Source organism: Pezoporus occidentalis, unplaced genomic scaffold (genome assembly GCF_034315485.1).
Source record: "Pezoporus occidentalis ecotype Australia unplaced genomic scaffold, CSIRO_AGI_Poc_V1 ctg11, whole genome shotgun sequence".
Lineage (NCBI taxonomy): Eukaryota > Metazoa > Chordata > Aves > Psittaciformes > Psittacidae > Pezoporus > Pezoporus occidentalis.
The window spans coordinates 7,697,855-7,712,658 of NW_026912886.1; the positions used below are offsets into that span (position 1 = coordinate 7,697,855).

At 35.9% G+C, this 14,804-nt stretch overlaps 1 protein-coding gene across 1 annotated transcript in view; it reads left to right on the plus strand.

The window, feature by feature from the left end:
* The window catches only part of TRPM7 (transient receptor potential cation channel subfamily M member 7), a 61,307-nt gene that overhangs the window by 30,715 nt on the left and 15,788 nt on the right, over nucleotides 1–14,804 (plus strand). The window contains exons 8-23 of the mRNA XM_062629082.1: nucleotides 443–617; nucleotides 2,377–2,500; nucleotides 3,379–3,451; nucleotides 3,721–3,821; nucleotides 4,735–4,869; nucleotides 6,246–6,299; nucleotides 6,946–7,086; nucleotides 7,636–7,770; nucleotides 8,366–8,646; nucleotides 9,110–9,338; nucleotides 10,547–10,702; nucleotides 10,831–10,974; nucleotides 11,634–11,762; nucleotides 12,227–12,511; nucleotides 13,613–13,787; nucleotides 14,324–14,456. Coding sequence (XP_062485066.1) covers nucleotides 443–617; nucleotides 2,377–2,500; nucleotides 3,379–3,451; nucleotides 3,721–3,821; nucleotides 4,735–4,869; nucleotides 6,246–6,299; nucleotides 6,946–7,086; nucleotides 7,636–7,770; nucleotides 8,366–8,646; nucleotides 9,110–9,338; nucleotides 10,547–10,702; nucleotides 10,831–10,974; nucleotides 11,634–11,762; nucleotides 12,227–12,511; nucleotides 13,613–13,787; nucleotides 14,324–14,456 — 2,470 coding nt within the window. The remainder of the gene's footprint in view (nucleotides 1–442; nucleotides 618–2,376; nucleotides 2,501–3,378; nucleotides 3,452–3,720; nucleotides 3,822–4,734; nucleotides 4,870–6,245; nucleotides 6,300–6,945; nucleotides 7,087–7,635; nucleotides 7,771–8,365; nucleotides 8,647–9,109; nucleotides 9,339–10,546; nucleotides 10,703–10,830; nucleotides 10,975–11,633; nucleotides 11,763–12,226; nucleotides 12,512–13,612; nucleotides 13,788–14,323; nucleotides 14,457–14,804) is intronic.

A 14,804-nucleotide genomic window follows, 5' to 3' on the forward strand; every position in this document is an offset into this window, starting at 1 on the left:
ATGTTTTTTCTCTTCTGGGAATGCTTTTGCAATATTCCCTGTCAGTAGAGGGTTTCCATGTGACTGTGCAAATTGTGTACATGTTGTCATCTTTGGAAACTGTTTGGGAGGAAGGTATAAGGGGAGTTCCCTAAAGAAAAATGTTCACTTTTCTGCACTACTTCAGGAATATGATTATCTATGAATAACCTCTTCTGTTTGTTTTGTAGACTGTATTCCATTGTATTTATCAGCTGCTTTGCAGTGCTTTCCTCTCAGCCCAAAGTATAAGCAGTGCTTGAAACTCTGCGTTAGCACCAGTTAAAATGTCTGGCAGGCAGCATTATAATTTTTATTCAATAAAAGGGGATACTTGATTTATTAAATATGTAAAATCAATCTTAGCATTCCCAATATACTTGTAACATTGTCTGTTTTTTATTGTTTATTTGCAACTTTATAGGAATTGGCCAAGGTGTGCCTGTGGTGGCACTTGTATTTGAAGGTGGCCCCAATGTCATACTCACGGTTTTAGACTTCCTTCAAGAAAGTCCTCCAGTGCCAGTGGTAGTATGTGAAGGAACTGGTAGAGCTGCAGATATATTGGCATATGTTCACAAGCAGACCGAGGAGGGAGGGTAAGTTCTATCTAAATATGAACTATCAGTCATATGCAGATGGGTTTTGAGACCATTCCTGAATGAATTCATACAAGTGCTTTTTCTGTGGAAGGACAAAGGCTAAAAGCAGAGAGTGTAACCTTGCCTGTGATGCAGCTTTCTAGGTTGGCTGCAATAATAGCTCCGGCTAAAGACCAAGACTTACAGTTCTAGGTTCCTCCCACATACTTTGTGGCAGTTGTGCCAGATTCTGTAGCATATGCTTGCTTGAGCCATACCTACAAAAAGGGTAGGAAAAGTCTACACACCTGTATCCTAAATTAGGGGAAACATCTGTTGTGTATCTTCAGTTATGTGCAGTGGTTTTGTTACACCATTGTAACTAGAGGACCCAACTGTCAGTTTAAATGTCCTGCTTCAGATTTTAACTAAGCCACAGTAACTTAAATGATACATGTGACTCTTAAGTGCACGCAACAGTGTTACTCAACACAAGTCAGAGCTGGCTGGACCTTCCAGAGATGTGAGAATAACTAACATAAAGTGGTATGTTACCAACCTGCTTGAAGGTACCGCTTGACTACATTGAATGGAAATATTTTCACGCAGGTGGCTGTTGCATAGTAGTAACTTTCCTGAAAAGGGATCTGTCCTGGTTTAACACCAGCTGTTTGCTTACTTCCCCACCAGTGGAATGGGGAAGAGAATCGGAAGGGAAAAGTGAGACAACTCGTGGGTTCAGATAGAGACAGTTTAATTGGTAAAACCACACATGCAAGCAAAGCAAAACAAGGAATTCATTCACCACTTCCCCTCATCAGGCAGGTGTTCAGCCATCTCCAGGAAAGCAGGGCTCCAAACACCATCATTCTGAACGTCCTGCCCCTTCCTTCTCCTTCCTCTGGCTTTACATGCTAAGCACAACATCAGATATTATAGAATATCCCTTTGATCAGTTGGGGTCAGCTGTCCTGGCTGCGTCCTCTCCTAATTTCTTGTGCACCTCCAGCCTACTTGCTAGCAGGGTGATGTGAGGAGCAGAAAAGATGTTCTCTGTGTAAGCACTGCTCAGCAGTAGAGAACATCCCTGTGTTATCAACACTGTTTCCAGCACAGATCCAGAACACAGCCCCACACCAGCTACTATGAAGGGAATTAACTCCACCCCACCCAAAACCAGCACAGGATCAGAAAGAGTTTCTATATTGTTTCTTTGAGTAGACTTAAAGCTGGATTTTTTTGCATGATTCTGTTTAGTGTAGAAAACACTGTTTTAAGCGTAGTTTCAAATAATAAAAGGGGTTTGATTAGGCTCCACAATACTTAGTGATTTATACTTAGTTGAACTGAGATTTGCATAAATCCTTAAACATATTGGGTCCTCATTGCAGGGGTTGCCTTGGAGCCAGGAGGCAGGGATCTAATGTAGCAGTAAACCAAACAGCTTTGTCCATAGTAAGATCAGAAGCAGGTCATATTCATCAGAGGAGTGAGTACTTAATATTTTGTGTCAATATCTTTTAGTTGAGACTATCTCAGAACAGGATATTGGAAGGAAAGGCAAAGAAGCTGAGTTACTTCTCTGAGGTAGTAGTAGAAAGTTGTAGATTGAGCAACTTGTATTTGTGTCTAAAGGTTACTCAAGTTTTTTGCCACGGTAATAAGCTTATAGATACCAAGGACTTTGAATGGACATGTTGCAACTAGTTACATGTGGTGGTGTTCTTACTGTTCATATATAACAATGTGTTTTCCTGTTTGTTTGTTGCAATCTCAGGAATGTTCCTGAGGGTGCTGAGCCTGAAATCATTTCAACCATCAAAAAGACATTTAACTTTGGTCAGAGTGAAGCAGTTCACTTGTTTCAGACACTCCTGGAATGCATGAAAAAAAAAGAACTTGTAAGTAGATCTTGCCATAATTTTTTTTTTATGCAAGGTGGGTGTAATACTAAATTGTGTTTCAGTGTTGTGTATGATCAAGAGTCATTAAAAAAATCCTTCCTGAACATAGTGGATCTTTTAGGTGTAAAAGATGGACAAATACAATTTTCATGTATACTTTATCTCATGGCTGAGAGACTTAATTCTTGCCATTATTTCTGGTAATCTGAGTTTGTTGTTTCCAAGCCTGTTTGTTTTCATACAACAGTTTGTTTATAATGTGTATGTATTTTGTATTTGGGTTGTCCCTTTTTTTTTTTTTTTTCTTGCTTTGATTTTTGAAAAGGCTGGGAAATTTTTTCCCTCTTTTTTTTTTTCCCCCCCCCCCCCCCCCCCTTTTTTTTTTAAATATATCTTTTAAAGCAAAAGCACTTTATGGGCTCTATATGTAGCCTGAGTTCAGGTACTGGTGTTTCATTTGGACATCATGTTGTGCTGTTTTGAGGTTTAAAATTGTCATATTTGGCTGAACATGTTTGCTGTCAGGTTAATCTCATAATCTAGAATGAACTGGAGGTGAGAAGAGTACTGTGTGGTGTTTATAGACAATAGAAAATTGTAATTTAGTGGAAAAAGAAGTTCAAATTGGTTGAAGAATGTCAAGGGTTTCTGTTAACGCTTTTTCTCATAAAGGATTGTCTCGTGTGGCGTGCAGTCAGGAAAAAAAATGAGTGCACTCTAAAGCTAAGTTTAAATCAGGCATAGGCTTAAATTGCATTGAAGATAAGGTGACTTATTAATGTATTTTAGCTCCTGACATAAAAGACTAGAGCCAGTCACCTTTGCTTGAAAATAACTTTAAAAATATGTTTTCCCCATTTTACTCTTTTGGACAGATCACAGTTTTTCATATTGGGTCAGATGAACATCAGGACATTGATGTTGCAATACTTACAGCATTGTTAAAAGGTGAGACTTCTAATTTTAAGAGCTATTGTTTAGTGTTTATATAATGGAGTATTTATAAAATACTATATTCTGTAGAAATGTTTGGTTTTTAAGAAAATAATTATCTACTATGTTTTCACGTTGCATAATACCATACTATGTCATAAATAGTAAAATATACTGTATAGGTTTGTGGTGGATTGCTTGATTTGGCCTTTTTCGGGAAAAAGAATGTTTGTTATCTTGCACTTTAATTATTTTCTTTTCTCTCCTTGTTTTTGCTTCTTAAGGCACGAATGCATCTGCATTTGACCAGCTTGTTCTTACGCTTGCGTGGGATAGAGTTGACATAGCCAAAAATCATGTTTTTGTTTATGGGCAGCAATGGCTGGTATGTAATGGTCAGGTTTAAGCACAATGATATTTTCTAAAAGAGAGGAACTCAGTTTACTGTAAAGAATGAATCCTTTTACTTTTGTAGAGAGAGGCTGCGGAATACTGACACGTTTATTTTGAGGACAGTAATTCTTGCATGCTGCACAGTCCTGCAGCTCTTTTGTTATTGTGTATTGAAAATGGTCCAAAATTTTTGAAATGTGCTAAGTGTTCTGAATAACTAGGGGAGCAAAGACATTGCAAAAGGTGGAAGCTGAATGCATGTTGGTCAGATGCTCTTTTCTTCCTTACAGTTGCATGGTCATAGGAAGTTCTTAAGAACATCTAGCAAAACGCACTGTTGGCAGCACTGCAATGTCTTTTGAAGGGGAGGAAAAAATGTCTGTTTCTTGTAGCCTGCATATTAGTTTGGAAACTACATTGTGCATTTTGCCTTTTTCCCATGCTACTGTAAAAATAAAACAGTCTTATATGAGTGTGGAGTCAAAAGTACATACTATAAGGTCTGTTGATAGCAATGATGGTTCTGAGCATTTGTCTCTGAAGCAAATTGGGCTTTACGTATTTTATGCATTTGTGTTTTATCCAGTATCAATCTATGAGAACATCTTAACTGTGTTAAACCAAATGTCTGCTTAGTCCTGTTTGCTGTATCAGTAGGAGATGCCAATGGGAAGAATATAAAACTTGCTGATTAAATCTTCAGAAGACTCTCTCATTCTGTAATTTAAGTTCAGGGTTTTTCTGAACTGAGGATGGCATCTTTATAGTTCTTGATGTACAAGGTTTCCCCATCCCTGTAAATTAATGAGGTTGATCTCATTAGTGTAATCTAAGTACACTTACTTTTGTGATGCCCTGTTTCGCTGGTTCTCTCCAGGCTCTACCTTGTTACTTATTTGTTATAGGTTGGCTCTCTGGAACAGGCTATGTTAGATGCCCTTGTGATGGATAGAGTTGCATTTGTGAAACTTCTGATTGAAAATGGAGTAAGCATGCACAAATTTCTTACAATTCCCAGGCTGGAAGAGCTTTATAACACAGTAAGTGAATAATTGCTTTTTAAGGCTACTTTTAGAAGAGCTTTTTAGTTGCTTGGTGTGCACCAGTCTGAAAGCCATGGAGTGTTAGTAGGGAAGGCTCCTTCATATGAAGTTAGAGATGAGAAGTGTGTGTTGTCTGGCTGCTTTGTAATGCCACAGCTGCTTTCTGGCTCTCCAGAAATGGTACCACAAGTGGAGTTTGTCAGCAGGATGTTCATCTGTCTTTGATGTTGGGGATGGATACTAAAGCAAGATTGCAGCCTTGTATGGAGCATATGAAATATGTAAATCACAGTGGGGAAGAGAACAAGAGAAAGTCAGATGGGTGAAACCTGCGCACAAAACATGAGGTCTATAGATAGTATTGTTATGGCTTCATAAGATGAATTCTGTCTATAGCAGAATGATGTAATCATATGATCATAATAGTTGTAAAAATAGTTTATGTTGTGAACTTGCAGAGTTATAAATATTACATGGAAAAATTTTGTTGCTGTAGGTCTTGATTTAAGAATTTTAAGGTTGTTTTGTATAACATTAGCAAATTTTGATGGAAGGTTGTTTGTTTTGTCCTGTTAGATGCTTAATGTGAGTAGTACACAAATGGGACACAGGCTTACATTAACATTCTCATTATCTGCTTTTGAAGGAAAAAAAAAAGGGAGAAAAGAAAGTATTTTTTAACTAACAAAGGTCTGTAAAGGAGTCCATGTGATCATCTTTTGCTTTTTATTTTTAATTAACCTTTTATAGTGTTGCTTTTGCACACTTGATGTGCTTTTGATTGAGTTCTGTGTGGGAGCTAGAGTAACCGTATCTCAAAAAGTGTAACAGTTCATGAACTCACAGGAAATCAGAGAAGGAAGAACAATCCGCTTTGGTAAAAAGAGGGAATATTCACACTAAAAATCTAAAAATCAAGGGAGTTTTTGCTGTGAATCCTGGAACACTGTAAATGTGAATATCAGTCGCTGTGTGTTCCTGTAAATTAAAGTGTTTGTTAAAACTTGTCTCTCTAATATTACATCTTTTAATAATATTAAAACCCCATAATGTTGCTGTTTGCATTCTGGTGTTTTTTTTCCCTTTTGTGGACAAACTATGGGTGTATTAATTATGTCTCAAATTAAAACGGAAGTAAAATGCAACAGAAAAGGAAATAGTCTGTAGCTAATACAGTTGTATGAAATATTTGCATTTATTTGATGGCTACTGTTTGAAAACTGGGAGTTTTTTGGGTTGGGTTTTTGCTCTTTTTTTTTTTTGAGCCAACATGCAAAAATATTTGGTTTCTGCTGTAATCTTCTCATGTTGTAATTGCACTCTAATTTCTCATTCCAAATTTCTCCCCACTTTCTTTTTCTTTTATCATAAAGAAACAAGGGCCGACTAACCCAACGCTCTTTCATCTTGTTCGGGATGTCAAACAGGTAATGCTGTAATGTAAAAATTAGTAAAAAAAATTTGTACAAAAAGTTAAAATCTGTCAAACTACCGAAGTTGTGGGGTTTTCTGTTTTGTTTTGTTGTTTTTTTTTTTAGTTTTTTTTTTTTAATAATTTCTCATGTTTCACTGTTAATTTAATCTTGGTTTTATCAGTTAGGTTTTATTGTAAGTAATAAGATACCTCTGCAGGCATTCTGTTCTTTACAACATTTGCTGTTGCATTCTTAGTGCTCTAATGCCAGAAAGGTGTTAAACCCGATGAGCGTTGTTTTTTTTTCATCTAACTTATGACTGTTTTCCTTCTTGAGGGGATTGAAAGCTGGTACTCCCAGCTAGGAGTAGTTTTGGCTGTTAAAAAAAGTTTTCTGTTGTGTCCTATCCCCCAGTCCCCCATCCCTCCCTGTTGTGACCCCCTCCACAGATGAACATCTACTTTACTAGGGGAGATCATGCAAAAGAGAAGCTATCACCTTGTCTTTTTTGAAACTCATAAATAAGGAGCCATATAGATTATTTTTTTAAGTCATGAAGGGTTTGGTTTTTATTTAGAGCCATGATATAACATGTAGAAACACTCTAAGCAGTTTAAGATTAGAATTAGGAAAACTAAATTGCCTTTTGTCTTCCCAGGGAAATCTTCCCCCAGGATATAAAATCAACCTGATTGATGTGGGGCTGGTTATTGAATATCTGATGGGAGGAACCTATAGATGCACGTATACAAGAAAACGTTTTAGAGCGATATACAATAGTCTCAGCGGGAATAATCGGGTATGTGGCAGTTGGATAACACAACATGCTGATTCATGTATTCTCAATTAAAAAAAAACTATTTATTTTGGAGAAAAATTGAATCCATATTGTTTTGCTCTTGTCAATGGACTGGTAATAGTAAGGCCTATGAGGGTAGCTGGTAGCTGTTTTGTTGTTGAGGATAAACAAAAAATTTTGTTCTTCTGCTTCTTATTCTAACACATCTAAATTCCTTCTTTGTTGTTTCCACTGTCCCTACTCATAGGGGAAGAATGGGCACTAAACATGAGGATTCACCAGGCTTGGGTTGCAGATATCTTGGCTTCTTGTAAAACAACAAATGGAACTGTTTACTATGTGACTTCTTAAAAAAAACAAAACATAACAAAGAACTTGTTAAATATCCAGTAGAAATTTTGGTGGTTGTTGTTATGTAAGTTCCTCACCGTTTCAGTTGCACAGTAACTGTTTAATTGCTCAACTAAGTATCTACATATTATTCTGTAATGCTTAATAGTTAAGAGTAAAGAAACCAAACCAAACCCTGACCCCTTATTCTTCTTGCAGCGATCTGGGCGAAATCCTTCAAATACTACTCCTCAGATGTGTAAAAGCCATGAGCCTTTTGGTAACAGGGCAGACAAGAAAGAAAAAATGCGCCATAATCACTTCATCAAAACAGCACAGCCATACAAACCAAAGGTGTGGATGTGTGAAGGGAACATGGTGGGGTCTACTTTAAGTAGTTAGAAGTGGAGAACCTGGTTTAAATCAAGGTGCACCTGAAGTATGAGTAGCAGCAGTTCTACTGACTTAACAAGCTGGAATTTCAGCCTTGCTTTTGTACTTGTTTATGAACTGTCTAGCATGCTTATGGGATTCTGTAGTGTGTTTATTGTTCTGTAGAGTCTTCTGGATAAGCTTTGATAGGGAGGAAAAAGCTTATCTTTGGCATTGTTCTAACAATGGGGGGGGACACACATGGCTTGTAGATAGAGCAAGATTTGACTGTATGTTACTGTAAGCAGTCTCCATGAGTTTCCTCATTTGTATGTAGTTAACTGCTTTGCTTTTGCTCTATAAATCAAAGTAATTCAGACTCCCAGTTACTAAAGTGAGTTGGACTCAAATGAAATTTTTGAAGAGAAGTTCCAGCTGCTTTTGAAGTCTTCGGAGGTTCTTTTTTCTTTCTATAATTATATGTAATTTGGTATTGGATCACTAAGCATTTTATTTCAAGTTATGTAATGACCAAGTTCAGAAATTTAAAATCTGACTTTCTGATTTTATTTTAAAGATTGACACTGGTGCAGAAGAGGGAAAAAAGAAAAGAACCAAAGATGAAATCGTAGACATAGATGATCCTGAAACAAGACGTTTTGCTTATCCACTCAATGAGCTTTTACTTTGGGCAGTGTTAATGAAGAGGCAGAAGATGGCCCTTTTCTTCTGGCAGCATGGGGAGGAATCCATGGCAAAAGCCTTAGTTGCTTGCAAAGTGTACCGTTCAATGGCATATGAAGCAAAACAAAGTGACCTTGTTGATGACACTTCAGAAGAACTGAAACAGTATTCTAAGTAAATTACATTTATATTGTTAAAGATCTTGCCTTGAAATTTACAATAAAAGTACTGGGCTATATAAGAATAAACCCCAAAATTGTATTGGCACACTTGAAGATAATTCTTTTTCACCCTGTAGAATTTTTATATTAGATATTGCTCTCCCTCAAGAGCTGTTACAAGTCAGGATTTATAGTTAAATTAAAATGATACTGAGTGTGTCATTTACTTACTTCCATGTAATTTCCTTGCATGTTTTAACAGCTGTTTTGTAGTCTGCATATGCTTTTAATAGCAGTCACAGATTTACACGTTGTAGATCAAAATCACTTTTCAGTGAATCTGTGTAGAAGGGAAAGGTAATAGTCCTTTCAAGTTATGCTACTGGGAATTTGATTGTACCAGAAAATTCAAGCTAAGCTCAAGGTCATTTCTATAGATACTATATTTCGTTTTGTTGATTGTTTTTTCATTCTAGCGAGTTTGGTCAACTGGCAGTTGAACTGTTAGAACAGTCCTTCCGACAAGATGAAACTATGGCAATGAAATTACTAACCTATGAGCTTAAAAATTGGAGCAACTCGACCTGTCTGAAGCTAGCAGTGTCATCAAGGCTTCGTCCGTTTGTAGCACATACTTGTACACAGATGTTGTTATCAGATATGTGGATGGGAAGATTGAACATGAGGAAGAATTCATGGTACAAAGTAAGCATTGTCGTAGTTTATTGGTGTGAAAAGGATAAACGGAGTTCATGCTTAAATGGAAAGAAAGCATGTGTTTAACTGCTATTAGTGTAAAGCTGTCAAAACTATAACTTACATTAATAAATCCTGTAAAACAGTCTTCTATAACATAATCAAAACTGGAAGTGTTTATTGAAAACTCTTCTTTTGACACTCTATTATCTTTTCAAATAAGGTACAGAAATGTAGAAGGCAAAACCCAGGCAAGTAGCCTTTAATCACAGGCTTAAAGAGATCATGTGAATACTAATCCACTAATAAAAGCATAGTGGTAAAAAAAAAAATAGAATGCCCTTTGTAAGAATATAGTTTCATGCATTTTGGCTTTTTTTTACAGGCAGCACATAAGGCCTGATGTAGAAAAGCTTTGTGTATATCCTATTTTGGAGGAAGATATTGAACAAAAGCAGGGCACAGAATTAAATAAGGGTAGGCAAATCAGGGATAGGCTTTCCAATGGTGCCCTTTGTGATACCGATCAACTGAAATATGGGAGCTGGTTATTTCTTAGAGATGGTGTACCAAAACCTAATTGTTGCCAGGAAAATAATGAAATAAAACTTTCCTACAAAATATCTACAAGCATTGTTTAACTTGTGACCTACTAAAATCTTGTTTGATAACTGATTAACCATTTTCTTGCTTGCTTTGCAACTGGCTAATCACAACAAATAGCTTTCACTTACTCTCCTCATCCATACCTTAGCTCATTTTTCTACCATAAATTAATAACAAAATAAAAAAAAACACGAAAGATTCCCCCCCCCCCCCAATCATCCAACACCAACAAAACCATAACCTGCTATATGCTTTTTAAATACACCTTGACGGTACAAAGTTTCATGGATTATGGGAGTAGATTAATGAACAGAGTGCAAGCAGAATATCTCTGGATCTTCAGGCTTGGAATACATTTTTTCTAGTGGCTTTTAATTTTAGAATTTGTTGATTCTTCCCTTTGCTATATCTTCAAGTTAAGGAATATTGTATATGTATCATACATAGCCTCTTTAAGTGTGTATATAAGTAGTAACAACTAATAATTGTCTACTATTTTTTTCTAAGTGAAATTTGGATAATTTATTTTCAGAGGATATTCTCTGTCTTATTTCATTCTGATACTTTAATATAGTTGTGAACTATTTGCACTTAGTTTTCATCTTTTCTAGGTGATACTGAGTATTTTACTCCCTCCTGCTATATTGCTGTTGGAATACAAGACCAAGGCTGAAATGTCACATATTCCTCAGTCTCAAGATGCACATCAAATGGCAATGGATGATAGTGAAAACAACTTCCAGAATGCAGCAGATGAAATACCTATGGTAATGTGAGGCAGGGGGAGATATTAAAACCGATATTAATAGCTTAATTATATTTTAAAATCAAAGCAAGAGTTAATGTCCAAAAGCATGTATTTCTGTATGTGACATTAACCGTCCTTTCATTTCAGGAGGTATTTAAAGAAATAAGGATCTTGGACAATGCTTTAGAAAAGCATGATATGGAGACTCCAGCAAAACCTAAAAAACTTCCAATTACACAGAAATTTTACGCATTTTATCATGCACCGATTGTGAAGTTTTGGTTTAATACGGTGAGTTTTCTTTTGTGTAATGTGTATTTTGTCTGGAAATCTAAAGCAGATTTTTGGGTTCTTTTCCCAGCATGTGCCTCTGTGAATGGAATCAAAGTTTAAACCCTATTTTTAGAAAAAAAACCAAAAACCTCTTACCTTGCTAGGCTGGAAATGAGAAGTACTTGGTTTTGAAGAAATGCATATGCACATGCAGTGCTCCGTGGTTCAGGTTTTTTTTTCCTAGTTCATCATGTTGGCTTTGAGAAATACTTTTTTGTTGTTAAGAGTAATTAGCGTGAACATTTTTCATCTATCCTGGGTAATTATTTCATCAGTTGCTAGCAGGAGTTCTATAGTCATTTATTAGACTAAAGTGTTTGTGCACAGCTTTGTTTAAATTACTGTAATAGAAACTCTAAAATCTGTACCAAAGGAAAACTAGCTGTAATAAGAACAAAGCTTTGCTAACACTAAATAGCTTATTACAGCTATTTTTCCTCTTCTAAGAAGAAAATGGTTTTATCCCCTTATAAATAATTACTTGTCTGCTTAAAAGGGTAAATATAGTACTATAATCCTACTTGAAGCTTTTGTTGTATACCACATCAAAAGAGTCCATGAACATCTATAAAGAGCTCTTGAGTAATAACATGTATAATTTTCATTGCTTTTTTTAGTTGGCATACTTAGGATTCCTCATGCTCTACACATTTGTGGTTCTTGTAAAAATGGAAGAATTGCCATCCGTTCAAGAGTGGATTGTTATTGCTTACATTTTCACATCAGCAATTGAGAAAATTCGTGAGGTATGTCTGTAGCAATGTGGGATTTTAGTTTTCTTTGTCAATTAAAACAGTATGCTTTAAATTGTGTTTGGAAACAAGAGAACCTAAGAAACTTTAGAGAAGTTTTATACGAATTTTCAAGTGACAGAAATTTTGGGTTCCTCAGACCCAACTAAAGGGGTGGAAAGAAGGGCTCATTTTTGTAACAGCAACTGTCTCAAAAGTAGAAACAAATGCAGAAAACCCAACCAACCAAAAAATGCTCCCTAAAACCAAAATTCCTTTTTAAATTGTTCAGCAGGAAGAAACATACATCCTTCTTGCCTTCGTCATGAAGCTGACACAGTTAAAACACTGGTTTGGATTTCTCAGTTTAAAACAGCTATACATGTAAATAGCTATTTCATTTTTGCACGTATAAAAATGATATTTCAGTGCGGGTCCCTGTGTAGTGAGTGTGACCATGGCTTTTACTTTTATTGCAGATATTTATGTCAGAGGCTGGGAAGATTAATCAGAAGATTAAAGTGTGGTTCAGTGATTACTTCAATATCAGTGACACAGTTGCCATTGTCACTTTCTTCATCGGGTTTGCATTAAGATTTGGAGCAAAGGGGAATTTTGGTGAAAACACTTACAGAGAAAATTATGTCTTTGTTGCCGGAAGAATAACATACTGTCTGAATATAATTTTTTGGTATGTGAGATTACTGGATTTTCTAGCTGTAAATCAACAGGCTGGCCCTTATGTTATGATGATTGGGAAAATGGTAAGTACTACTTTTGTTACTGGTTCTGTTTTTTTCCCAAATTGAAATATGTTTTTCTTGCTGTGTCTATTTACAACTTTTTTCAAAGTTCTATTGAGAAAGAGGTTGCTTATCCTGGTTTGCTGTGTCAGCAACTCAGTGTGCAGAATTAGGTAGTTGGAATGTAACTTGATGTGTTTCAAAACAACCATTGATAGAAGGCTTCCTTTATTAGGGAGCTTCCTCTGTCACATATGTGTAAAAAAACTGTCAAATCTTCCTTCTCTAGTCTGTATTGTTCTTAGATGTCAGAGACCTGAATGAATGTGATGATGCCTTTTTTTTCTTGATTCATCTAGTATTGCTTCTCTTTTGGGTCTGAGATGCATTTATAGTCTTGGTTTTCTTGCCTTTACGTTCTCTGCTGCAAGAGTTAACTTCTTTTGTGTCCTTAAGCACCTTGCATTTTGTACTGGAAAAAAATGGGAATAGATTGTGGCTCTGTTCTGGTCTTCTCTCACACAAATGATATTCATTCACTGTATAAAAATAAAAGTTTTACTGTCAGTGAGCTATTTTAAATCTTTAAAAGATGTTAATGCTTGAAAACTTCATAGGGGAAGGTGGAAGAGATTTTGTTTTTCTTGCTCTATAAAATGGTTTCTACAAAGTTGAATCCTGTAATTCCTTAAAAATGAGGGCATCAAGTTGCTCATTTCTCACTTTGATTTCTTGCAAGAGGCATAGGTTCTGTGTTTCAGCCCTTGGAAAGCTATCTATTTTGTGCAGCTATTGAGTGCACTTAGGAAGGAATGTTTCTCTTGATAAGCTTCCACTCATCCACAATAGATATTTGAGTTACAAATGTAATAGTCTCAGTTGCCTTTGGCCAAGGATATAAGTATGCTCTAAGAAAAGACAGGAAAAAGGCAGATTTTTTTTTTTTTTTACAGATTTTATTATTTAACAATTTTCTGACTGAAGTATAAGTGTCTCAGACTCTTTTCCTTGTATACATAGAATTCTGTCAAGCTTCCACAGTCACTGTAAAAGTGTTTAATGTTGTGAAATCATAATTATGACCTTGTGGGTTAACTGACTTTTTTTTTTGTGTGTTAATAGGTGGCCAACATGTTTTACATTGTGGTAATTATGGCACTTGTACTACTTAGTTTTGGTGTTCCCAGGAAGGCAATACTGTATCCTGATGAGTCACCATCTTGGACTCTTGCTAGAGATATTGTGTTTCATCCATACTGGATGATTTTTGGTGAAGTGTATGCCTATGAAATTGATGGTAAGACACTGCAATTTTGAAGCAAGTAAGGAGAAAACTTACTTTGATAAGGTCTTCTCAAGGTCTATGAAATTTTGATTTTATGAAATGAAATACCCAGTATTGTTGACCTTGATTCCATTCTTTGGATTGTCTCTTTGTGGGTTGTAGCTGTGTAACTTCTTGATTTGACCTTTTCATTATCCTTAATAAAGCTTGAATGGCTTAGCATGAACACTGTTAAAGAGCAAACACTTAATTGCAATTTCTTACAAGGCTATTCCTAGAAAGATTTCTGTCATGCCAAACTTTTGGCTGTGGTGGTATATTACTCTTTTTTAAAATTCAGTAATATGATTATACTGTAGTATTAACCAGAAATGTTGTCTCCTGTATTTTTCTACCATATTCCTAAATGCATGGAGACATTTTAAATTGCAGAACCAGTGTATCATAGCAGTCTTTACAAGTGACCTTTTTTATTTTTTCCCTATCTAGACTTGCTGGGAGTTCTAAAAGTTGTATGTATTCTTCTCTGTATCTTTTTTCCAACACAGTGTGCGCAAATAATTCTGATGAAAAAGTTGCTCATCTTTGTGGCCCAGGAACATGGTTGACTCCATTTCTTCAAGCTGTCTACCTCTTTGTACAGTACATAATTATGGTTAATCTCCTTATCGCATTTTTCAAGTAAGTATATGGATAATTGTTAATTTTTGCTTTGATAAGTTACCATGTCACTGCAATAAGATGACAAGATAAAAGGAACTGATGCCAATTCAAAGCAATCCCATTTGCTGGAAGTATTTTCAGGTTCTAAGGCTGGTCCTCATCTCCTCATCACTGCAAGTCTGTGAGAAAATGTGTAATGTGAAGGGTACATGTCGTATCTATGAGGCTTGGGGAATCAGAAGTTTAAGCGAATTTGAAAGTATTTTGTAATTTCTCAAAAATGAAACAGAATCATTTCTTGATCTGTATTTTTACTGTTGTTCCTAAATTCATTTAATTTTCTTTAGTTGGTTGAGTTGAATAGAA